Source organism: Photinus pyralis, unplaced genomic scaffold (assembly GCF_008802855.1).
Source record: "Photinus pyralis isolate 1611_PpyrPB1 unplaced genomic scaffold, Ppyr1.3 Ppyr1.4_unclustered_Scaffold4909, whole genome shotgun sequence".
Classification (NCBI taxonomy): Eukaryota; Metazoa; Arthropoda; class Insecta; order Coleoptera; family Lampyridae; genus Photinus; species Photinus pyralis.
Genome location: NW_022171676.1, coordinates 46,821 through 73,677, shown reverse-complemented (window position 1 = coordinate 73,677; position 26,857 = coordinate 46,821). Strand labels below are relative to the sequence as shown.

General features: G+C 36.0%; 2 protein-coding genes across 3 annotated transcripts; both read right to left on the bottom strand.

Moving 5' to 3' along the window:
• LOC116182355 (sodium-coupled monocarboxylate transporter 1-like) lies at positions 1–16,080 on the bottom strand. Of its 2 annotated transcripts, none has more exons than XM_031502885.1 (9): positions 15,967–16,080; positions 15,646–15,923; positions 15,383–15,602; positions 15,194–15,334; positions 14,933–15,151; positions 14,618–14,888; positions 14,422–14,573; positions 14,254–14,375; positions 1–110 (listed from the first exon to the last, which is right to left on the bottom strand). In XM_031502885.1, the coding sequence occupies exons 1-9, from the start codon at positions 16,002–16,004 to the stop codon at positions 100–102; spliced, it is 1,452 nt and encodes a 483-aa protein (XP_031358745.1). In that variant the 5' UTR covers positions 16,005–16,080; the 3' UTR covers positions 1–99. The 2 variants fall into 2 exon arrangements, with proteins under 2 accessions (XP_031358745.1, XP_031358744.1); XM_031502884.1 differs by having other exon boundaries at positions 22–110; positions 14,258–14,375.
• Positions 16,081–20,253: 4,173 nt separating this feature from the next.
• On the bottom strand, positions 20,254–21,984 carry LOC116182354. Its single transcript, XM_031502883.1, has 2 exons — positions 21,476–21,984; positions 20,254–21,433 (listed from the first exon to the last, which is right to left on the bottom strand). Exons 1-2 carry the CDS (start codon positions 21,982–21,984, stop codon positions 20,254–20,256), a joined length of 1,689 nt encoding a protein of 562 aa, XP_031358743.1.
• Between the last annotated feature and the right edge of the window lie 4,873 nt (positions 21,985–26,857).

Below are 26,857 nucleotides of genomic sequence, written 5' to 3'. Positions count from 1 at the left end.
TTCGGGTTATTTAACAACTTTTGGCGCAGAATATCGGAGTAGGACTTACGGAAGTTATGGTTCTGTCGCAATGTAAACGTAAACTACCCCAATCTCGCTTCACAGGTAACCTGAAAACAAAAGAAAAACCCCTGGAAAAACCTTTTCACTAAAGATTTTTGGCTTTGATTTTTAAAATAACGCACGACTGCCTCAACAACCTATATTTTGTCAAATACATCGGTCAGTCTACCCTAAAGACGTAATTCCAACGTTTATTGTGGTTTATAATGATTTTTTTAAATTTTATTAATTCGTTAATATTCCCCAAAAACAATTGATGACGTGCGCGGAAACTAAGGGAAATTCTACTTTACAGTTAATTATTATATTTTAATTATGTTTAACGCTTCGCCCGATATATATCAGAAAATAAACTCCCGTAAGTACGTGTAATTAGTATGCTGAGCGTTTCTCCCTTCAATAATTAACGCGAAGTGAGCCTTCACACACTCACTTTCTGCCCGAGGACAATCTTATAGATTCCACAAACATCCTCGTTGTAAGTCTGAAGATAAATTATTTCAATAAAACCGAATTGGCCCCCTTTAATCTAGTTCGAAATCGTAGACATAATCAAGGCGAACATCTGCGTCTGATTTTGAAATATACCTTATTTGGTCCCATTGATCTTTTTGACACGTGCCACGAGTTTATTGTGTAGCGACTGAGGGACGAGCGTAACTTACTTTTGTTGCTCATAAATTGAAAGCTTCCTTTCTCGAAAAACAGCCCCATTCGACGTGAAAACACTACCCAGTAGTTTTACATTCACGTATTGCGTTTTCTGAACGTTACCGGACTACATAATGAGCTAATTTTGTAGTAATGAAAACGTAATATAAAAATTCTCACACCAAAATCGCTACCTAATGCGTTATATTTCATTTCGCATATACGTAGCGACGTTATTAAAACTGTTCAGAATTTCTAATGGCATCTACATTAAATAATTTTAATTTATTCCAACATGTGGTCAACAATGAAAGCTTCGCTAAAAGCAACTAGTGGAGTCAATAAGGGTCGAAAGCAATTAGCAGAAATTTAACATGGAAATTCTACGAAATTACGAACACTATTAACTTTATTATTAACCCCATTGAAATAAATATCAGAATTCTGTTTTGTGCCAATCCCTTTGTGTAAATAAAAGGGCTCCATACTATACAGACTCATATTGATTACACTGGTTATTGACGTCCAACGAGGTAGGTACAATCAAACGTATGTAAAACCGTTTAGATCAGTTACTCCCTGCACGTTTTGAGACATCCACCAAGGTTCGTTGATTGTATGACTGTAGAAATTAGTATAATTGATGAACAGTTAGAAATTAGACCAGCTTGCCTATTCAGTTGGCCGCATTCTTTTAATTGCTTTTACACGTGTATTTGTGTAGAAATCATGTTGTGGGTACTTACCATGTCCTAAATTTAATAAATCTGTATTTATCTTTTGCGACATATTTGCATCAAGTTAATTAAATATTTTCTTTTATCATACTGTTACATGTTTAATTGAGCGGATATTATTTTGGTGTACCTACATCAATCCATAAATTATTTAAAAAAAGAAGCACCAAAGTGATAAGTTTCATAATTTTGAAAGTCCGCGTAGGTATTTTTGCTAAAATATAGATCGCTGGGTAGTTAGATACCACTCATTCATCCTACTTACAAAATGTTGTAAAGTAGATACTTTCATGTGTTATAATCTTACTTCCTCATATCGTTCCGTTAGCTTTAGGCACATTGTATACTCGTAAACTCTTATACTCGTGCATGAAATTAATTCGTTAGCAAAAAGCGTAGGTACATCGCATATGAGCATATGTGGGGGTAGTACGCTACCTCTTGTATTAAAAACACGGTGGCGAAGCTAAAGCTTACATTATTTATGCAATGTTATTTTGAATAATTATTCTAGTCGATTATGTTTCTGGTAGATATTATTTTACAATTGCAGGTTACGATGCTAAGTACTCTTAGCACTAAGATAAGATTTTTTCCTGTTCTGACCTGCATGTTACAAATGAAGTCGATACTTTCCTGCGGATATGCGGCGTTGATTTAACTGATAAACAATAAAATTTTTACCTACCAGGTGGCCAAATTTAGAACTTTATATTTTCATTAAAAAAAAATAAAAGTGCACAAAGTTGTATTACCTCAATTGGGCCTTAGCGATAACTTTACTTTCCCTGCAGGAACTTTGGTACTGCACAACTGTTAGCTTTTTACTAATTAAAACTCTTCACGTAATTTTCCCTTCAGGGCCCGAAACTTGAATGGAAAATGTTGCCCGATGCCAAAAAAGCGGCAAAAAAAACGTATACTTAATTGTTCTACTTCAGGACAAAAAACTTAATGGTTCGCTCTCAACAAATTTTTCGTATTTTAAAACTTCTCGAAAAAATAATGTTTGTACGGTGTTCACACGACGACGTGCTCCCGGCCAGTATTTCACCGTACGCCATAGGTTAAATTAGGGACTATTAGTTGTTTTTTTTTGCTTGCATATGTTTCTTCTATAATGATCTTGTGTAAGACGTTATTTCGGTCTAAACACCAAGAATAACGACGGGACACCCTGTAAATAAGAATATTTCAATTGATTAAGTGAATCTGTGTTTTTTTTACATAAACACAAATTTGGTTTATTTTACTTAAATTTGTATTTCGGTGTTTTTTTCCTTTTAGAAATTTGTAAAAATGTTTCGTTTTTATTTTATCGATTTTAAATTGTTCACTGCGTGCGGGGTACTTAATGTGTCCAAACAAGCTTTGTAAACTTTTCTTTCTTTCAGGGATTTGAATTTATTTTATTTTCATGTATTTCGGAACAAATTTTAGTCATTGCCAGCCAATCAATTAATTGTGTGTTCATTCGAACGCAGAATAGAGTTTTCTTATCGGATTTTTCTGTTCGTGCCCAAGAATTATGTCAGGTGTTAATTAAAATTATGGAGTTAATTTTTTAGAATTTTTGAAGTTGATCGAGGCTACCGAGTCGCCCAAATTATTAATTTTCAGTCCATATTGAGATTTTTCTTTGGCAAGGGAGCCGAAAGTCTCCGAAGAGAATAATTACAATTTTCAATTTAAAGGTTGTTTTGTTTTGAGCTAACTGGGTAGTTTGAAAACTAAATTTATCTATATTCAATTTTGAAACTAGATCCTGTCCAATTTTTTACCCAAGTTCTGTACTATTTTTGTCTTTAAGCATGCGCGATGGGTTGCGTCGTCAACAATATATTGTAAATTCTAAACAGCTGTTCTGTGACAACCTTATTTCATTAAAATACTGTTGTACCTTGCAAGTGGATTGTACGAACATAAGCAGCTTACAGTCTTCCAGTAAAAGTTCGTTATTAACAAAAGAACAGGCTCCCAAACTTAATCTGTCTCATCGGAACAACCACTTCTTTTTTTATGTAATAATTCATAAATAGCAAATACCTGACCAAAATGGCAGGCACCTGAGTCCATATCCTTATATTGTTCGGAGTTATCCTCGCAAATAATGACTCAAATGCTCTTTGATCACTGCAGTTTCCTACCCTTCGGATACTACACTACAGTATTACAATGTATAATTTGTTGTAAAATGTTTTAGCGAACTTACATTTCATTTATTTAGTTCCCATTTAGATTACATGAGTAATATAGTAGTAGAGCCAATGTTGAACCCTGTGGTGTACACATGTCGTATGAGTTAAATTTATTGTTGATTATTTCACCAGTTACATCTTAAATGAAAGTCACCCACACCTATGGAAAATTCTACTTCAACTACCCACGTATCAAAAACTATAATATGCCCTAAATTGGATTAACACCCTGTACTAATCTTCCACCTTCCCCTAAAAATGATAAAACTAACCCTGATCTCAAAATCAGATAAAAATTAATTAAACTAAAGGAATTTTCCTAACTCTCAATATCGCTATAACTGAATACTGAAACGACATTCGCAATTAAAATACTACAGTGGTGCAGCATGCGTTTTGATCCTTTAATCAAATACATAAAAGCGGGAGCGATACAAATTAAAAAAGTATGTTACATCGCAATACGTAAAGAGAATACCGTGACGGTAATACTGAATAAAGTTTGAAATTTGAAATAAGCGTTTTAAGTCAGCTTGCTATAGAGGGAGGGTATGAGCTTTGCACGAAATTATTCATTCTGGTTTGAGCGGTGAAGGCGAAGAGATTCTGGTTTAAAGAGTCAACCAAGAAGATTCGCGTTTGGTCAGTACGGCGTTTTCGTAAAGCGGCTTTTAGAGCCTCAGTAATTAAATTGTGCGTTCGGGAAAACCTAGTTTAAAGAGAGGGAGTTAATCTAGTTCCAAACGACGTTTAGTGTCCATTAATATCCAGTAGTTTTCGAAATGTTTTTTTTTTTGAATTTATTAGGAGGTACCTCAACTGCCAGGGTTATTGGCACCCATTTACATTTAGTTAATATACCTACATTTGATTACTATAGTACAGTGAAAATTACAGAATACAGTTATGTTAGGTAAGTACACTATATTTGTTTGGTCATTTGTATTCCGTCCAGAAAAGCAATTACTGTTCTTCCGTCAGTCTTCTCCGGATTCAGTGTCACTTCCAGTGCGTCCGGCAGGTGCGTTGCTGTTCTTGTGTTCTGGTAGTGAGGGCATTCGATCAGTAGGTGCTTTATCGTCAAGTCCACGTTGCATTTTTCGCATTGGGGTGTTTCTGCCATTTGTAGTAGGTGTTTGTGGGTGAGCTTGGTGTGGCCCAGGCGTAGTCGTGTTAGGGTCACCTCATATTTCCTGTTGGATAGCCTTTGTTTCCATCTCCTCACATTCGGTTTAATTGGTGTGAGTTTTTGTGTTGTCTCTGTCCAATTACTCTGCCATTGGTTTAAAAGGCTTGTTTTTTGCGCAATTAGTATGTCCTGGATGGTCATTTTACTTACGGCGCTTTGGGGATGACGTGCTGCGATTTTTGCTTGCTGGTCAGCCGCCTCGTTTCCAGTGATTCCACAATGCGATGGGACCCATATTAGTGTAGTGGTCCATTTTTTGTTGTGCCTTTCGGAGATGGTGGCTTGGATGTCTTGGACAATCGGGTGTTCTACGTATAGCGTTTTTACGGATTGGATGGACGATAGTGAATCGGTGATGATGTTAATATTGTGTAGTTCATGATTTTTGGAGTAGTCCAGGGCGCGTTTGATGGCAATGAGCTCTCCAGTGTAGATTGAAGCGCCTTTAGTGTCGTATGTGATGTGCTCGTTAGATACGATTACTGCCACTCCCACTTCCGCTTTTATTTTTGAAGCGTCAGTATATATGTTTGTGCCTGACGAGTATTTTGAGAGAATTTCTGTGCATTTGTTTTTTATTATTTGGTTGTTAAATTCGTGTTTGGGCAGCTTGAGGAGAGATAGGTCAGTTTGTGGTGGCTTGAAAGTCCAAGGTGCAGTAATAGATTCTTCATTTGAAAGGATTTGCGTTGGTTTGTAGGTTGGTGATAGCATGGTTTTTATGCGTATGTGAAATGGCTGAGGTAGGGATTTATTTACTGAGTAGTAGTTTTTGTGTTTGTCACTGTGGATATTGTGGTAGGAAAGGTGGTTTCTGTTGAGGAGTCTTTTGTAGTAGTATCGTGTGGATAGGAGTTTTCTCCTGATTTGTAGAGGTGGTTCTGCTGCTTCGCAAAGGAGGCTGTCTACAGGTGTGGTTCTAAATGCTCCTAGTGCGAGTCGAATTCCAGCATGGTGGATGGTGTCTAATTTTTTTAAAGCCACGTTTTGCCGATGCATATATTATTGAACCGTACTCAATAGTTGATCTGATCAAGGTTTGATAAATTTTTAGTAGACTCTCAGTATCAGATCCCCATTCATAGCTTGATAATATTTTTAGTAGGTTTAGCCCCTTCATTGTTTTATTCTTGATATTGTTGATATGTGTTTTGAAAGTTAGTTTCTGATCGTATGTAAGTCCTAATATTTTCATTTCTCTACAGTAGGTTAGTGGTGTATCATTTAGGTACATGGGTGGTTGTTCAACCTTTCTTGCTTTCGTAAAGTTGGTTATTTTGGTTTTTGGGGCTGAGAAGTTGAATCCTGTTGTTGTAGTAAATCGAATTAGTGTGTTTATGGTTGACTGCAGATAGCTTTAATTTGCCCCGGTGGAAAAATTACGCGAAAAAGCGAAGTTACCATTTTGAATATAATAGAACAAGTGCATGTTAGTTCGTAATTCATTCAGATAGAGACACTGTCTATACTTATAAATCAAATGCTCTTCAACAAATTCAATAAACATTTTACTTGCCAGAAATTGGAAAAAATACCCCGTGTGAAAGTGAAATTGCGATAAAGAAAACTGTTAGCAAAGTCCGATTATATTTAAGTTTATATTTTGAACTATTACTATTATCGCTAAAACTGTAAATGAGAGATAAAAATGTTGAAAATTGTGTAAATTATTGTTGTATCCATTCGTATTATTATCAAATGAAACCCCTGAATTTGTGACCAGTCTTTCGGACTTTTTTATCTTACCGAATTCCATGAATAAGGGAACCAAATTCAGAGGTATTGCACAATTTATTTTGTCAATGTAAAACGATTAGGTTGTCGTTAAAGTGTAAATTGGTAGCAATCCTAATTCAAATTATTGGACGATTTAACATTAGTCAAAAAGATAGCCATCTCTACCTAGGATTCATATTCCAGGTAGAAGTTTAATATTTAGACCATTTGATAAAAAGTAATGTAATCAAGGAGATGCAACCTTAAATATCTCCAATATTTTCCGTGTTTATTTTTATTAATACACTAAACTTAATTATTTCCGTTGTTGTCATTGTGCTGGACAGTACAAGCTTCAAAGAATCCCTTTTGTAGTGACAATTTCAGCTAGAGGAGATCCCTTAAACAAGCCCAAGTAAGACAGGTAAAGTAAAAAGCGAACCGATTGAGTTAGTCGCCGGCATAATTAACTTTATTATTATATTGTTTATAGTACAGTGTTCTGGTTGCAATTTTCACCTTATGCAAAAGAAAGGTAGTTTGTCAATCAATAAATGGCAGCAGAGTTTTAAAATAAAGCTCCAGATGCAAATGGCACCCATCGGTGGGGCATTAGTATTACCGTGACACTCAGCAACCATTATAAGAGAGTGAAGCCTAGATTTCAAGGTATGCCCTTTCCGATTATGGAAAAACGTTGCCAAAATGTTTATTTATTTATTTACCTTTATTTTTGAGAGAGCGGGATTTTTTCGAAATGTACCTACATACTTATATGTTACGCCCAGTATAGTCAGTGTTAAAATGGTGCCACAAACGTTCTACGCGATTTTAAAGCACACGGAATACCAGTAACGTGTTACTTTGTTGAATTTTGAAGCTGAATAGAACTCGAATTACCATGTACAAGTTCGAAGTACTCAAAATACATTTAGAGGGTACTACGATAGTTCTCCCTCAGGACACTTGACTGACAAAATAGTAAATTTTAGTTAACACTTAAAAACTACCCAATTGCCAATTCAATTACTTACGTACGAATTAACCGTATTTCTAAATTACATTTTTTTTATAAAACTATCAAGTGGCAAAAGAAGGCATCTGAAAGTGAGGTACAATTTTAACCGTGCAAATTTGTGTACGTAATTGTACATGCGCCTTTATTATAATAGTGGGTGCAGTTAATGTGAACATTACCGATAGAATTGAAAGTTTAATGCGTAACGTGGGAATATCGAAAATTCTATTTACATATTTAAATAAACTAGCGAATGTCATTTGGGATGAAATGTTGTTTTCCAGTTTTGACGGTTTTATTAGAGACATGGGAAACATTTCATTACTCTGTGGTTCGGCATCCGCTAAAAGTTTTACCGACTTTTTTTTAATGCTTTTGACATACGAGTTTGGATTTTCTCATATACCTACCGAAATCACATCCACATGCTAATAACGTAAATAGGCAATTAACCTTTTTAACCTTCGCTTAATTCATTTACGCCGAACAATTCAATTTCGCAGTGAAGTCAAACATGTCAGTCTTAATATTAGAGTTGGTGGAATTTAAATTAACTGAAATCGACGAATATTTTATCCCAGGGGTGTTCTACATTTAAAGTTACCCCACACATCGCCAAGGCAATTTGATTTTGCTGTGGCGAACGATGGCGAAGAATATTAAATAGCGCGCCTCACGTCAGTAAGAGTTTTTAAATAATTTCAATTCGGGTGGGCACGTCAAGTTGTCAATTTGCATAACAAGTGCTACAAATAAATTCAATACTGATATAAAGAATTAAATCAAACTTGAGGGTTTAAAATTTCGAAAAGAATGTGACTGTTTCAATATGAATGAATAAAAGAAATTAGATATATCCTCCCTGCAGTAGTGAAAAAAAAGATTGAAATGACGGAAAATTAATTTAAATTATTTTGTACCTTTTTTTGCGAAGTAAAATGATAGAGCGCATTTCATTCGTTAATCAACCAACGGAGTATCGTATTTACTCGTAATGAGAAATTCAGAATCCTTAAATTGAATTTGAAAATGTGTAGGGATGGGATAAAGAATTAAGGATTGATGTTTTATGATTTATTTTTGGGTTTACAATGAAGTACAGGATTTAAGTAGTCACCAATAAATTGATGCCTCCCTTACTTTAGAGACGCGGTAAGGAGTAAATTATTTGGAAAATTTTACCCTTGTAATGTAGAGATTATAAACTTTTGCATTTTATATCATTGTCGCATTTGTTTGTTAGAAAACTTTTAATGAATTAAAGTTTGAAATTGTTTGCCGGGTAGTTTTTCAGAATTTCACTGTATCATGCGGCAGCTGCTTCGGGTATTATTTAAATTCTCTGAGAGTTCCGCAAAGTCATCTTTCTGAAGATGCTTCACTGGGAATATACATATAATAAATTCTACAGAATCCTGTAGCAATTTCTTATGTCCTATCGGTACCTATAAAATTATTGACGAAACATACATAATGAAACTTGTGTATAAAGTATAAACTGTCATACGCAGTTGTTTTAGCCACTCGTTCCAACTTTTAGGCAGTGCACGCCTGCACGGTAAGTACCAGTCAAAATTACTATGTAGCGTACATTCATTTGATTTTCATTGAGTTTAACCGGTCTCCTGTAGTTGGCAAGTTTAATTTTCGTGTTATCGCATGCGAATAAAATTTAAAGTCACCCTTTTCAAAATTTAAAGCAACTCGAAGCGATGCTAATTAAAACTGATGTCTGAAACGAACGTATCGGAACAGAGCGTATTTAATAAACACCGCACTTACCTAGAAACTTAATTAGTACCTACATAGGTACCTAGTTTGAAACAGCCAATATTATTGCGCACCTTTAGAAGCGTTTTTCTTGTTACCGTTAAGACTATCTGATAGATAACACATTTATCTCTATGGTAATTAACCTTCACATAGGTAATACTAATACATTCAGGTACAACATTGCTTTGATTGAGATTTTCTTCTGCACAGCAAAGTATAGGTCAAGAGGAACTGATGACTGATGAGTATGATCTATTCATTAATGAAAGTTCCCTCTGACCTTTTAATCTACATCATGTTTCGATATTAAATCTTGTAACCACATGGGTAGGCGACGTATATTATTGAAACACCATTTACCTACATTAAATAATATACTTCCTGATAAATGTTACATATTGTAACGGGTTTCTCCAGTTCCAAAATAGAATATTAAGAGACAAGTGTATAATCAAGTCTTTAAAGCACGCGCAACTAGTTTAAGGGCACGATGCGAAGCGGAGTACCTTTAAACGTTGCAAGTGCTTTAAAGACCAATTATACACGTGTTTCTTATAGTATTTTTTATTATACCTGCCATTTAATTTAAAAATAAGGAAAATACAATGAACTCATATTGACGTTATACTCGAAAACATGTCCATTAAATGGCTTGTAAAATCTAAAGAAAACTTGGTAGGTGTAAAATCCAAATCCAGTAAAGCTTATTATAAAGATTATGAATAGTTCTTTTCGTATGGATGAATAGGAAGCATTTACGAACAAAGTAATGCATCGATAATTCTGGCATATATGCAGGAAATATCAAAGGTTCTCTCCTTTTGTGCATTCATTCAAAACTTCAAATAATGCTATACGATTAAAAAATGGAACAGATTTGGCAGCATACCCTAAATTACGCGTGTTTGTGAAAACTTCAACAAAAGATAGGTACAAGAAATGTTCTACATTTACAGAAAGCGACCTAGGAAGATTTTTTATTTCAGTCCCAGATGACAGTTTCAAATGTCATACTTGAAGTATCGTTACTTATCAACTTTAAAGGCCTTATTTTGCACGCATTTGAGTGTTTAAAGCGGAGATTGTGATCCAGGTATAATAAACAAGAATAAATTGTGCACAACTCTTATGCAGATAAAGCACATTTTTTTAACCGAAATAACTTTTGTTTTGACATCACCAATGGATATATATCTTGCAGACGTCTCAATCGCCCTTTGTGAGTACCCTCTTCCGACAATCCGATTTTGAGGTATAAGGGAATGAATATACCCGATCACTCTAAGAGGTCGAGGAGAAGGCCTATGGTTGGTAGAAATTAATTACTTTCGTTGAGGCCTTTGGTTGTCGTATGTAAAAGTTATGCACGTTTTACTTTCAAAAACAGCATCTCAGGAAATAATTCGTGGGGAGGGGAGGCCCTTTTAGACAGCGAAATTTGATGGCCGTCTGGCACACATTCAAGGTATAGGCACCTACTGCAAAAAATTCCAAGACTCTAGGACCATTCCCCTAGAAGTAGTTCGAAACGGACGGACGGACAAAACGCAAATAATAGCATATTTTTCTTAATTCTTAAAAAATGCGCTAAAAATTCATTCTGTTATTACCTCATTTAATATTGGCAGCATGCGGCCGTAATCTTTATAACAGTTGATGGTAATGAAGTTTCCCAACAGGAAGTGGGGAAATGTCAATTCTCACTGTTGCTGTCACTGTCATCTGATTTTATCAACGAAGTTAATCAAAAGCAGCAGTGTCAGTGTATTTATTTTCTTAAATTAGTTCGGCAATCCAACTTGGTTTTCTTATTCTTAAATTTAATGAGCAATTACATCGTTACATCGTAACTTTCAAAACATTAAAATATTATTTAGTGCTCATCAAACTTCTAGTGTTAAATATTGAATGTACTGGTATTCAATATTATTCAATATCTATAATATTATATTTTAAACTAGCTTTATATAGAACATTTATTTAGGTTTTTTGCCTGGTTTTTTGTAAGCACGATTAAGTTTATCTTTCTTTATCCTATTATTGGATTTTTTTTCTGTTGGACAAGTAAATACATTATTATTATTAGCACAAATATGTATACAGGCCATGGTGAAAAATTTCCGACTACTTTCGGAGATATCCAGAAAAAACCGAAATTTTGCAAAATCGTTTTTATTTTTTATTGAAGTTATTGTTCTAATTCCTTTAAGTAGTAAAATTTATTTGCAAGAATAGTACATTATATATCAAGGTAGAGAAGTACAGTATTATTGCCTGAGCACCAAGATTACATCTCGAGGCGCGTGCGCCGAGGGGTGTAAGGTGCGAAGGCAATAATAGACTTCTCTACCGTGGTATATATACTATTTTTTTCACTACTAGTCCTTGAAGTCCTCTAAATTAACATATTATATTGATAAGAAAGTGAACGGTTGGACAGAATTGTTTGTTTCTTAATTTAACATGTCAATCAAGTACGTTGAAGTACAAGTCAAACAGGCCGTATTTTGTTCTGTCATTGAGATATTTTCAAAGAGTAATTTCGTTCGAATTTTTTCAAAATGTAATAATTTTAGGTATGTAATTTCTCTGGAAATGGCGGATGGTGGCAATTATTCATTTTAGAGAACTTGTCTAAACGTTTATTGTGCGAAATTTCGGGTTGTGTTTTCTAAAAGTTCTCATTATTGACTACTAGTTAATAATGTCCACATTATTAACCACTTTGAACAAATGCCGAGAAAGTCTACTTTACAAGTGGAAAAAAGGTTAATAATCATGTCATCAGACGCTAGTAGTGAAAAAAATAATCTTTGACGTCTTCTCACTAAATTTTACATATGACAACTCTGCCTAGCAACCATAATTGCCCAGCCTTTGATCAAAAACATAACATTATTTAAAAAGATATTTTAAAATAAATGATGATAAATGACATTATTATGGCCACTTTTTTCCCTCACAAAGATGCTACTTTTAAATTTTAACTTTGACGTTTCGTGTCCGCCTTAACCGTCATCAACTTTGTTTTTTCTTATGGAAGTAACTTTTATTTTATGTCACTTGATAGAGAATTGTTTTTTGATTTCAAAAATGCATACATCACAATTTTTTTAATATTATTTAAATATCTGCTTTTTTGCCTGTAGTTTCTTACGTTTTTACGAATTATTAATAGCTCTATTTCGTATTAAAAAGTAGTGATGTTTACATTTTTGAAATCAGAAAAACATCTCTACATCCAGTCTTTATTGCAGGAAGGCTGGTATTATGCCGTCCAATCCTTATGATTCGAATGCTGACAACGACTTCACCGCCCAGGTCACCCTTGCCACATCAACCCTCTGACAGGCAACAGCCTAGTCATCCTACGAATGAAGGGGTTACCTCTAGCCAGTTGGGATATGGCGCTGTGGTGACTCCGGGAAAGTGTGTGTGTCTCTCAGTACCTCGGCTGTGTCTGATAGGTTGTCCATTTAGGAACCAACCTCTCGTCTGAGACTAGCTGGGTTATAATATGAATCTGCTGTCAGAATTTTATTTAGTCGGGATGCAGAAGAGGTGGATGCTATCGAGTTGCAAAAACTATTCAATGCCTATCTCTGACGCCTCCTAATATCCCACCCGCATTCAGTGGACACTTGGACAGTTAGTCCTGGCCTGCCGGTCATTATCAATTGGCCGTCTTTATTGAAATTGAGAGGAATTGGCCGGCGGGCCGCCTTTACGTGAATTTACCAGAATTTGTTATAGGCCGGTTTGATAGTCCTCAGATGACATGCCTGTTCTAATGGCTCCATAATGCAGTAAGAAAATCTACTTTGTAAGTTCGCAGGTCTCGAGAGTCGTCCCTCGAAATGGTTCTCTCTAAGTTTTTTGAAGAGAAGATGGTTGTAAAGGGGAATATCCGCTACCTTGAGATTGCAATAACCCTTTGGGACGGCTCCCATGCAGTTGATTTCAATTGAAATTCTTCTTATGATCTGACATAGGCGTTTCAGGAGTGACTTGCCAGTTCGTGTGGTGAGAGATACTTGATGATGCCAGACTGAGATCAATTATAGTCTTGCTTCGGGTAGTTACGAACGTGGGTTTGCTGCTCCGATTGGGAATCTCTAGATTTGTACTTCTCAGATATTCAAGTAATGACTTACCCCTAGGATTGACGTTAGTGCGCCCCCACTCTATAATGAGGTGTTAATTGCTTTCTCAGTGGTCTATCAGTTCTGCCATCTGGGAGGTAGGTTGACAGAATCTGACGGGAGATATACTGATGCTATAACTGTTTTAGCTTATGTTACAACTTAACATAATCGTGATCACACGGACATAAATACATGTTTGTCATGCCGTATATGAAAGAAAACGGTTCCTTTTGTTCCTCCAAGGCCAGAAACCCTTGATTTAACGACCCAGGGTTCTTGTGTCCTGTCCTGGCTAAAGTAATATATCAGTCGCCCTACAGTGTTGCAGGTTTATTTGTATAAATTTCTTTTTCGTACTTATGTATCGAGGCAATACCTATCTATCGCTTCACGCCCCAAACTCACCCCAGCACCAAATCGGCCCGGGTGAATTGCTAATTCTGGAGCAAGCACTGACCACAGGTTGACTTGGGGGCCTGGGCGGTGATGCTTCCGTAGCTTCTTACAGCAGTTGTTCTTGTAGCAGCTGCTGGTGTTGTGGTGGTTACACTGACGTACTCTCCACCTCAAGTTAATGCCGTTTCGGCACCAGGGAAAATTATGAGTAGAAGTTGTTTCTTTGCTATGTGAAAGTAACAAAATAGCTTTTCCTTTTGTATTACAAGCACTAACTAGAAATTATAGGTACATTCATCACAGTGCGTTATTGCAGCATTGTACTTCACAGGGGTTTTACAGTTGTTATTACTAGAGTTCCACTTACTCACTTTGGTCAAATAGCTCACTGAAAGTCCAACTAGAATTACCACCATGGTGCTGACAAAGGGGTTGTACCAAAAAGACAGTCGGAGAAGTACAAATGGTTTTTCCGAGTCTAATACCGTGCTAAAATTGAGCATTATACCAGCTAAAAGCATAATTCTGGCCTTACCGTGCTGTTGTAATATTAACATGCGCATTACATCCTTCAAGGGAGATTGGCTGGGCAAAGTTGCCAAGTCTACCTTTAAATGAGTGCCACTGATTCAGACCTGCAATGGTACCAACCACCAAGAAACTGGATAGTGCTCCAAGGAAGGCGCCCTAGGATTTTTCTTTGTACATGAGTGCTACATCTGATGGCTCACCTTTGAGTTGGTAACTGGTGCAATAACACCTAGGGCAAAGAGACCAACAATTATTCCGTAAATTAATCCTATGGAGGCGTTCACAAATGCCAATAAACTTCCCATGTGATCTACAAAGAAGGTTAATCCGATGCAGATCGCACCAGATGTTATCACAATCAGCTTCAAAATGCGACCTTCTTTGTCTTGTTTTGCTTCCTTGGAGATAAGGAGTGAGACCAAGTCACTGTAAACCGTTGCCGCTAGTGAATTGAACGTGGATGAAAGTGTGCTAGGAAGAGCGATCATTTTCAGGATTTAAGGAGACGCCTATACCTTAACGCAGCACTGAAAACTCCACCAATAAAAATTCCTGGTAAAACGGGAACAGTTTGACTAATATCCATGACGAAATAAGGTAAGATTTGATCGACTCGAGTTACCTTGCCAGTTGAAATTGGGTCGCATGTAGCATATTTTGCGTAAACTGTAATCCCAATCAACACGGCCAGAACGTTGACCACGATCAACCCGCAGCACTGAAAAAACATCACCCTGGGAATGTGAAGTAGTTGCGTTTGCTCAAGTATGAGGTACCTTTTGATATCGCCCGATTTGGGGAGTGAAAGGTACTTTTGAACGGCAGCGGGTTGCAACGTGAGATTGTAAATCCAGTGTGTCGCAAATCCTATAGCCATCTGCCAAAATCCATCGCGTTGCGTAGGGTCCATACTGAAACTTTAATTATTTTAGTAGGTATTATAGATCTGTTCAATGAGGATTTACTTGAAATCCAAGCGATGACCTCGCGAAGCCTTTTTGTACACCTCACCGATTCCTCCTACTGATTGTATTCCAAAAATGAGCACTGCAACAATTGATGTAATCGTCCCTAGGAACTGAAACACATCCGTCCAAATTACCGCTTTAAAACCCCCAACGCATGTATATAACACGCAAGTAGCGCAAACAACTGGGATAATAACATGTGGATTAATGCCGGTTGCTAAAAAGGGGAGAGTATTATATGATTTAAACTGGCTGTTTACCTTGCGAAAACGCTATTGCTGGAATATACGCCACCACTGGACTGTACAGTAAGATCTGCAGGGTATACATGCACGTAGCCATGACTTTGAGTTTTCGATCAAACCGCAATTCGAAGTACTCAAAAATAGTAGGGCCCTGCAACTTTAATATCACGGGTATGAAAACGAAATAACCCACAATGGACGCGATCACGATCGACAGACACACCCATACGGTATTTGCGCCGTAAACATAAACATCGGAGGGAACTCCTAAGACCGTCAGTCCGGAAATGTAACTGAAAATTTAGCGTAAATTTGCAAAATTGTATGCATTCTCACCTTGCAACGAGCGACACTGAGATAGGAATAACCTGCATCTCTCGACCGCCTAAAAGATATTCGTCTGTAGTTTGAGACTTTTTCGAAAATCCGAAATAAATCCCGATACATAGGCTAACGATTATCGTCCCAGCAAATAAAATATAGTCGATTGTTGCAAACATCTCGAGTTCAGTATTGTACTGTACTGTTGCGTTGTGAGTGTTGCAAAATGCAGAAGTGGAGCGCTCGTGATAAAAAAAGTGTCGGAATCACAAATTGCAGTGCGTTGCAATCTTGCATTATTAACAGACTATTTTAAAGTGGAACTCAGTGGCGCAACAAACTTGTTGCTCTCCCCCCCCCCTTTTTTTTTTCTCACTTGGCGTTGGCGACACCGAACACCGCACCGGTGGACAATTGGGCATTCGGAGATTAATTTAAGACGATATAGACGCTCCAATATTTCGTATTGTCCTTTTTTGTGTTAACGTAAAGAAATAAAGTGTGAAAAACTTAAATTAGTTTACATTTATACTATTTTAAACTAATGTGCAAAACTAGGTAAATAGGTATTACCTTAGTGTAAATAATAGAATTACACTATGGTATTACTAAATTGTCGAAAGTCACGTACTAGTGTAAGCGTAAAGATAAAACCAAAAGATTCCATTTTGCAAAACAACAAAAAGGTAATTTACATTATTAGCCAGGTAAGTGAGTTTTTTACTGGCGATAGGAGAAGTTGACTAGCGAGCCGTTAGGCGAGCTTGTCATCTCCTAGAGCCAGTAAGAACTATTACCTGGCGTATAATGTACAATATTTTATTTGTTACTCATTTGTAAACAATAGTAAACGTAAATAATTAGTTGATAAATTGATCTTGAAGAAATGTCTAAAATATCATGTTATCAGTAGTAATAACCCAAGGACATTGATAATTGTACGAAAAAATTTCATAACAGACTTCAAAAGCTTGTTGCTTGGAAACAGACCGAGGCAGTAGGCGGAAATAAATACAAACACAATAGTTATTTATATAACAAGAGCGGGAAGTTCAATTTCGCGCATTGAGACTGAAGGTATTTTGACGAGGCGAAGCCGAGTCAAAATATCAGTCAAAATCGCGAAATAACTTCGCGATTTTTTCTACAACTGAACCGATTGTTAATTAAATTTGCTGTTTAAGTTCAACTTTGTCACGTGCACGAAATACTTTTTTTCACTGTTGACGATTTCGCGCACGTTGTCAATAGCAACCTTACTTATTAATTAAAAATTATTTATTTAAAGGTACAATTAGTAAATGAACAATTCGAAAAATTAAACGAAGACCCAGAGGTGTTAGTTTCAATAACTGACGACGATGTATTTTCACGCATGCTGTTAATAATTAGGTTGTGATGTTCTTGGTCAATATTTAAGTAAGGTTTTATGGAGTTAGCGTTGTTGTGGCCTGTAATCTTTATGAGCTGCTGCTCTTGAACCCCATTTTTTGCCAGTTGACTAACTGCGGTTGATCTGTTCGAGTGATTTGTAGGGTGGAATTCATAGACATTACTTAAGTTAGACTTACACTTTACTAAGTGCACACTTAGTTTTGTTTAAGTGGAACTTATATTTACTGCTAGTATCTGTCCGAATTTCGCGCGTTACTATAGCTATAATGTCATGCGTCACCTTAACTATATCTTTGAATACCACTAAGTACGCGCTAAGTATGAGTAAAGTGTAAGTGTAACTTAAGTAATATCTATGAATTCCACCCGTAATCTTTTTCTCTTGAGTATTTAAGCCAATTGCTTCTGCAGATGATTTTGTCCAGTGTTGAATTGTATTTTTCCCTATATAGGCATATTGTCATACCAGTGATCGTTTTTCGATTTCCAGTGACGATTTGGTCTTAAAAACAATCTGTTTGTTTTAATGTTTGAGCCTCTTTTTGAAATTAATTTATTATACAATCTGACAGGGCAAATGTTGCGTCATCGTTTTTCACTAAAAATTTGCTTTGTGTGAACATTTTTGATACACCTTGGCAAGTCTTGCTAAATATAGGATTATATTCAATTCGATTTGTTTCAGACCCATCGTTACTTGTTTCGATACAAAAAAAGTCCGTTAAGCATGAAGCAGCTTCCCCACCTCTCCAAGCTAATTCTATCGCGGCTATATAGTAGAATTTCCGTTGCAGCCCTTCAGGAGTTTCTTCATCCCACAAATTGATCATGTTTGTTACTTCTGTCAAACTTAATGCTACAGAACTTTGTTTTCTTTTAGTAGGATCAGACTGCAGTTTTCGCCGTGCACAATCGCGGGCCGCTCGCGCTTGTGAAATACAACACTTTTGAACGGGTCAATTATAACATTACTTTCCTTAAAATACTTTTCTTGTAAAAGCTTACTTGTTACATTCCACATAGTTTTGACCGAAGCTTCTTTAAACTGCGTACCATCTTTTCTTCTCATATTCACGGCCCAATCTTTTAAAATTGACGCCAATTCTTCTACCGTTCGGCTTCCATCTAATTCATAATTTCTAATACTGCAAAAGTCCATAAAAGCTTTCCAAACAAATTTCTTACTGTATACAGTATTTCTGGGTGTATTTGACTCGATAATTTCGTTTCAAAATTTCAAAATTGACATTCATGCGTATCTGTAGCAACGAAGTGAAAACAGCCCATGGGATCTGTTATCAGTGTAATGTTGCTGTAATTGGATATTTTTATTCACATGACCTCAAATATACAAATTTCATTGGATTTCTAAGTAAGCAAAAAATTTTCCATGTAACAGAGACTTCGCATTAATTCTGGCCAATGAAATTACTAGACTACTAACTTTTTACAGTAATTTTTACACGTCAGCTGTCAGTTTTACAAGTCAGTAGCGTTTAATATGACGTTTACCCGTTTGCGTTTTGTCTTGTTAATCAACGTTTACAACTGAGTAACAAATAATAGTATTTTATATTATTAGCCAGGTAAGTGAGTTTTTACTGGCGATAGGAGAAATTGACTGGATAGCCGTCAGGCGAGTCCGTCATCTCCTAGACCCAGTAAAAACTATTATCTGGCGTATATTGTACAATATTTTATTTGTTACTCATTTGTAAACGTAAATAATTAGTTCTTAAATTGATCTCGAAGAAATGTCTAAAATATCATATTATCCATGTAAAAGAGACTTTGCATTAAATCTGGCCAATGAAATTACTAGATTACTAACTTGTAAAATTTTTACACGTCAGCTGTCAGTTTTACAAGTCAGTAGCGTTTAAAGATGACGTTTACCCGTTTGCGTTTTGTCTTGTTAATCAAAGTTTACAACTGAGTAACAAATAAACATTTTTACAAACGTTGTAAGTTTTAATCAAGCGTTTGCCGCTTCGGACAGGATATAAATTTAGAAAAGAAATATTTGTTAAGTAACTATCAAGAGAACCGCTATTCGGATTATATCTTATTTTGAAAATTATCATCTTGCTTTTTACCAAAAAACCAATGTTGCCTTGGAGTGAGCGAATATCTACCTATCTTATATATAGGTAATCTAATAATTTAAATTATACTTAACATGTTTTTTTCAAATTTTTCTCAACTAGGGTGACCAAGGAGGGGTCCCCATAGGCCCCCCCCCCGCGCAAGCTTCATGCTGCCCGGGCCCCAATTACGCCCCTGCTGGGGCTCCTAATGAAATTGCAGTAACCAGAAAATAGTCAAGGTGTTTCTTTTCGAATTTATAAAATCGTTCTATGCAGTTCAGACGTAGAAATAGCTGGTTACCTACACCCTATATGGCAGAAGAAGCGACATCATTTGCTTGTAGAAATTCGATTCCAGTACTTTCAAAAAAATAGCGACAATCGAAATTGGTATGAAATTATGTCGACCTGGGTACCCTTCTTGGGTATTAGAATGACAAGTTTCAGTAACTGAGGAAACTCTCCAGTGTTATTAGAGTAAAGATGGCCGTCAGGGGTTCGACGAATAAACCAGCATTATGCTTCAAAAAGTTAGCATTTAAACCATAAATGTCACGGCATTTGCTGTTAAAAACTAAGTAATATTGAAAATTGGACACTGATATACAGAGCGATCATTAATTATTGCATGTATACCGCTCTTATGAAATATAACATTTGCCGCAACACAAATGATACTCCAGTTATACTAATAATAACCTTAAAATGTTTAATAAAAGCAATTATGTAAATAACATTTATTAGTTTTTTTTTTTTTTTATTAAAGGCATCGACAGCTAAGGTCATTAGCCTATTATATGTCTAACCTACGCAAAACTACTTATAGTTTTCCGAATACATCAATTTCCTTTAAAAAAGCTATTAATTTTCTGATATTTCCAGCTGTTCGGGTCATTTCTAGTGGGTTCGCAAGTAGCTCAAAACGTCCCCTACTGATCGCCAACTGGGGACACACATGTAAAATGTGTTCGACAGTGATCTGTTCCCCACAGTAAAGACATAGGGGAGGAGGCTCACCACGTAATAGGAATGTGTGAGTGAGATCAGTGTGGCCTATCCGCACACGATGTATTTTTACTCGTTCCCTTCGAGTTAACTCTAGGGGCGGTTTCCATCTTTTCAGGACACCTACTGCCGCTCTTAGAGCCATTTTTAGACCTACATGTCTTAACTCGCTGACATCTATACGATCTCCTCCTGCAGCTTGTTTAGCTGCTGCATCGGCCGATTCGTTACCCTCTATACCTACATGGCCGGGTACCCACGCAAATACGATTCTCTTATCCATCTCACTAAGATCCTTATATAGGGCCTGAATTCTCTGTATAAGAGGATCACGGGAGAAAAGGTTTCTTAAACTGACAAGGACACTGACGTTATCACATGCTATTAGAAATCCGCGTCCTTTCTGAAAAGAGGAGTAGAGGAGAGCTTGCCACAGCGCATACAACTCTGCTCCATAACTTGAATACATGGGAGAAAGTGTCCACCCATACGACGAATCACCGACGCATATGGCACTACCTGCTCCTGAATGAGTAAGTGATCCATCTGTATAGATCGCAGTTAATTCGCGATATTGGTCCAGCAAAGCATTGAAAGAATTCCTAAATATTGTCGGCGACGTAATCTCCTTCCGGTACTCAGCAAGCTGGAGATTAACTTCAATTTCTGGCATCGTCCAATATGGAACCTCTCCATGTCCAATCGGGGACACATGAGGGACGTCAATATTCAACTTGTCAAGCAGTTCCAACGCTCTCACTCCCGTCGGCCTAGTAATGGAGGGCCTGTCAATGAAACCTCGCTTTTCCCCAAACAAAAGATCATAATTAGGATGATTCGGTTGGGCTCGGATTCCTGCCGCGTATCCACTAATTAACTTATCTCGTCTGCGTGACAGTGCCGATAATCCAGATTCTGTATACAATTTATTCAGGGGGCTGGTATGGACCGCACCCAGCGAGTACCTTATCCCCCGGTGGTGTACAGGGTCCAGTCTGGCCAAAGCCGACTTGCGAGCCGAACCATAAACTTGTCACCCATAATCCATCTTTGAGAGTATCAAGGATTGATGGATATTTAGTAGAGTATCAGTATCGGCACCCCATCTAGTACTCGAGAGCACCTTAAGCACATTGATTGCCGCCTTGCACCGATCGACTAACTCGTTGATGTGTTGGTTCCATCTTAATTGGTCATCGATCACCAGCCCCAAAAACTTCACCGTTCTAGTTATTGATAGAGGAACATTTTTAAAGAAGATAACTGGGTCGTAATGCGGTCGTCTAAGTCGGCAAAAATGCACGCACTTCGTTTTATCTCTTGAGAATCTAAATCCGTCTTTCTCAGCATTTTCAATTATTTGATTTACAGTTGGTTGGAGCGTTGTTGTTATTCGGCCGACCGTGGCACCCGAGCAGAATATCGCTAGGTCGTCCACATAAAGGCAACATTTCACATTTCGGTCAATATTCGCCGCGATGTCGTTAATAGCCACCGCAAACAAAGTAACACTCAGAGGCGATCCCTGGGGAATGCCATTCTCCATAACCCTACGTCGTGACAAGACATCCCCACACTTGAGCCTAAAACTTCTATTTCGCAGATAGTCTGCAAGAAAAAGAGGCAGACGTCCCCTCAGACCCCATCCGTGTAGCTTCTGTATGATGCCATAGCATAACGTAACTTTAATTATGTGATTTATTTATTTACAATTTACTAATAATAACAGTCTTGAATGGGATTAATTTATAACAGTAATTATTATTTGTCACTCACAATTTATACGAGTACACGAGCGGGAGCTTAAAGCTTCACTTCGCATCGATGTTAGAACTAACTGAAACACAATTCGATTTGCTTATATAGCAAACAACAATCTTTCTAGAATATCCTCGAGTGCTCCTGAACGCTACAAATGTTCTCGGTCAAACACATCACATTTCCCGGAAAGAATGTGCTTCCTTTTTTATCGCCGATGACTAATCTGGATGTCTATGGGAATTTCTAGAATATTCGCTACGATACATTAATTAAATGGAAAATGTGCCGATATTGTATGAGTCCAAAAAAATTTCGCACTGGAAATAGGGTTAAAAATTATAACACAGAGATTACGACAAACTTCCCTATTACGAAAGCAAGCAGGCTTTTCCCATTTCTGCCATATCAACCGTTTGGAGTGTAGCCACAAAAACATTCGTTCGTTTTCAAGCATAGAGTAGTAGTAGTATGTATATTTCATTAAAAGTTCGGAAAATGGCTTTTCCGTGTGCGCCTGGCATATTCCCGAAATCTTTGAATATAAAATTTTATATTCAAAACCGAAATGGATAACACAAAACAAAAATTCTTAACATTTTTATCTTAAACAGTTATAACAGTTATAGATGCGTTTTCATGTGTTACTCTCAAATCACTTTAAAGGTACCTTTCAGATAAGGTTGCCGAAACACAAAAAAAATATTACAAAAATGTCAAAGAAATTTATCTAAATATTAAAACATTTACTAATTAACACAAAATAAATATAAGTATTGCACAGTGTGTCCAAGATAAGAATGAACAGCACGGGGAAATCGGAAACCATAAGAGATACACGGTCAGTTAAATTAGAAAAAAGTACTGTATTAATGTATTGTGTAGCATTTTTTATTACCAATATAATGATGATATACCACAATATGATTCTGTATGAATCAGGTACCATGAATGAATCAATTTGACATTTTGCGAACGCCTACTACACCAAAATGTTAAACACCTAATAGTAAGACTTTTTTTCTCACTTAAATAATTTTTACAACCCTAGCAGTAAATAATGTAATGTTAACACTATGACAAGTATTAATCGCAGTTGATTTTGGCCCATTTAAAAAATTGATGCTTCAAAAAATTATAAGCCCTTCTGTAGGCCATGCAGATCTCAATATCTACAAGACATTTGCCTAGGTATCCAGATAACATGTCTCCATCATTTCTTGTATTTTAAAACTTATAGCGACAGGTGGGAAAACATGTTGACTACACCTTATAACTCGTGACAAACTTATACAAAGGAAACAAGTAAATTTAAGTTCTTTGAAGTATATCATTATGACTATTAATAAAAAAGTGTGAGTATTCTCTATCAGAAAAACAAAAATTTTTATCCAAAGAAACATAATAGTATTCGTACAAACCATGCAAGTAAAATATTGAAAGAATTAGAAGAAGTAAAAGATGGTTTCCTACTAATTAGCAAAGAAAGTTCTCTTTCTTATTAGTTAGTAATATTATTACTTTGCAATATAACTTACATTACTTTGGTACCACTCTTTTAGCATATCTTAAAGCTATTGTTAATCTTGTTATTTTATGCAAATTATCCTGCATAGGCAAAGCGCTTCGTCGTGTATCCTTTCAATAAATAAACTACAGGATATATGCTGCATTGAAATGCACTTTATGTAAATCTTAAACAATTATTTTGTTTGGTTGCGTTCAAGATATACGTACTCAAAGGAGTTACATCTACTTTCGACTACACAAACACCGCTACTTATTTATTCAAATTATAATTCTCATTCTATCTGAAACTTCAATCCAGAATGCCACCGCGTAAAAAAGAACGTTTAATTGGTAATTAACTTAAAACTCACGCTCAAGTTTAAATCACTCTAATAGATATTAATTACTTAATTTATATTCCGATACGCGCTCATGTAATACAAACCCCTTTTTAATGGAGTTTATTAGATAACTTAGAACTAAATTTTTAAATTGCTAAAATATTCAGCATTCAAATATGCTTGCTTGCCTAACCCGATGAATGGGGCGAAATATAATGCTAACACAGCTGTGTTCGTACGCTGATTTATCAGAAAATATTGTTGAAGTTTGCAAACGTATATAATGTGGACGGTATCGGGGTTTTCTGTCATTCATCTTCTCATAATATAAAGTGTATATTTTCGTATTTAGCAAGGAGGAGAATTAGGCAAAATTTTTTCTCGAATGTTAAGCAGATTTGACGACGTGTTCGTTTAATTAAAGAGGGAATGAAAGAGCTCGTTTGGTTTATAAATACGCAATTTTAATCCGATTTATGGAGAGGCTGTGATCAAAGATTAAGGGGGAATACCACTTGATTTTTATTTCAATTTGAAGTATGTTTAGTTGCCTAACAATCTAACAAACGCTGCAACATCAAAGCAAAATATAGAGACAATGACAACATAGGTATCTGCTTGATTACAGAAAGAAAACAAGGTTATTTATTAGTCACTGCAAAGATGTATACGTTAAGAGATCGATGAAAAAGTGTAAATATAGCTCTAATTACGGAAATAAAATTTATTCCTCACACAATTATACCACTTTTCCATTTTTTTAAACAAATATTCCCAGTTTTATTAATTTTATGTGTAACTTGCACATTTTCTTAATTCTTTGTATGCGTGTATACCTACTTCCTGTAGTGGTTACTGTTACCATATTTATAGGTTTATAGATTTCTGTTTCTCTTCCAAGAAACACTCTAACTTTCGTGATTATGAACCGATTTCGGCCAAACTTTAAGGGTTGGTGTAATATCTCGGTCATGTTCGTGAATCAGCTAAAGAAATCTACGTACACCTGATCGGCAGAGCCGAACGGGATTTTTAAACGTTCTCTAAGCCCTCACCGATTTTAATAAAACTTGAGCCATTTTTACGAGCCATCATATAAAAAAAAGAAAGTTGATTTCTCCGAAACGAAACGTTGTTGGTTGTATTGAAAATCTTCTAGAGCTCAAAAAGTGGCAATGAGAACGTGTATTTTATTTGTTTTGTATCTGTTCAAATAACATTACAAAAAAATAAAAACGAAATCTGCAAATTTCGGATTTTCTGGGATTTTTTCGGAAGTAATTGGAATTTTCTGGTTTTTTTACCGCATGATAATAACTCTTGAATTCCGCAACTTTTCTCTACATCTTCTGTGGTTTTCAACATCCCCCATGATAGACATCCTTATCTTGGACACAGTGTATAAAAATAGAATGCGTATTCGCACATTCAACTTCTCTATAGTACCTAGATCAATTTTTCTGAAATTTTAACAAAAGATGATCCTTATAAAAGAATATTGAAAACGTGTGTCGGAAAATTGATTGCGCGTAGGGAGAGCCAAGGTTTTAGCGCATCTCCACAAAAATAAAAATTGTGCTATTCTGGCCGTGGGTCCGTCATGTATAAACCCACTGTAACCTTTCAAAAGGACATAAGATTTGAAACCTTTCATGTTTTTTTTTTAAATTTCAGGGTTGGATTTCTCCGTTTTATACGGTGGCTAAATAAATGTCATTTTTTGTATTACTAGAGATCAGTCCTCTAAGATCAAAATTTCAAAGCTACTTTTGTAGGTGGTAGATCAAATTTTTTAATGTACAAGGGTAAATTTCGAGGTAAATTTCGCCTCTTCCTACGGTCGCTAAGTGAATATCAATTTTTTTTGGTAATACTTTAGATTAATCGCAACTTTTCTAAGTTACAAGAGTGGATTTCACCCCTTTAGACGGCCGCTAATTTTTTAGCGCTTTTTTTTTAAAATTAGAAGACTTAGAATTAGATATTAATTTTATCTTTCATGGTATTCTAATTAAAGGTCTGAACGAAAGGAACCGTTTTCTACCAGCTCCATCCCTTCTTTCTGGCCCCTTATCTAAACAGGGGGTTGAACTCGGTTTATCCTTCATGTAAATACTGGAGTCGAACAACTAAAGACCTTCTGCAGAGGCACTTCTAAAAAGCATTATGCGGGTCACTCTGTAATTGGGTGCAAGCCTGTTGAGAGCCCAGAACATGTAAGTAAATATCTAAATACATAAATAAATAAATGAATGAATGAATGAATAAATAAGTAAATAAATTCTTGAAATTATAATCATTTATTTGACGATGATATCTCATCGGGGTAGGGTATAATTTTATGCATAAATACTAAAATTCTAAAACAAAGTCCAAATGAAAATATAAAATGAAATGTTTTCAGTTTCGACTCTTAAAACCGTGGATACCAACCAAAGATATCCTTTGGTCGCATCTAAGTGAAAGATTTTGATTCAAAACTAGTGTCAAATGTCAAAACAAGTTTATGTACTTTCTTATACAAAACTTAGGAGTGTTTTCAATTTCAAGACAAAAATTTTATTTATAAAATGAAATTTTTGAAAATATATATTGAGAGCACCCCTTAATAATCAATAATTACGTGAGCAAGGGAGTGGGACTAAGTTTTTTGGGAGGGTGAAAAGGGGAGAAAATCGTATTACGGCAATATCCGGCAAAAGTGGAGGCCGAGAAAATTACGGAGAGCAATTTTTCGTTTTTTTTTTAATTTTTCATTTCAAATGGTGAAATTATATATTTCTATTTTTTAAATAACCACAAATTTGTTCA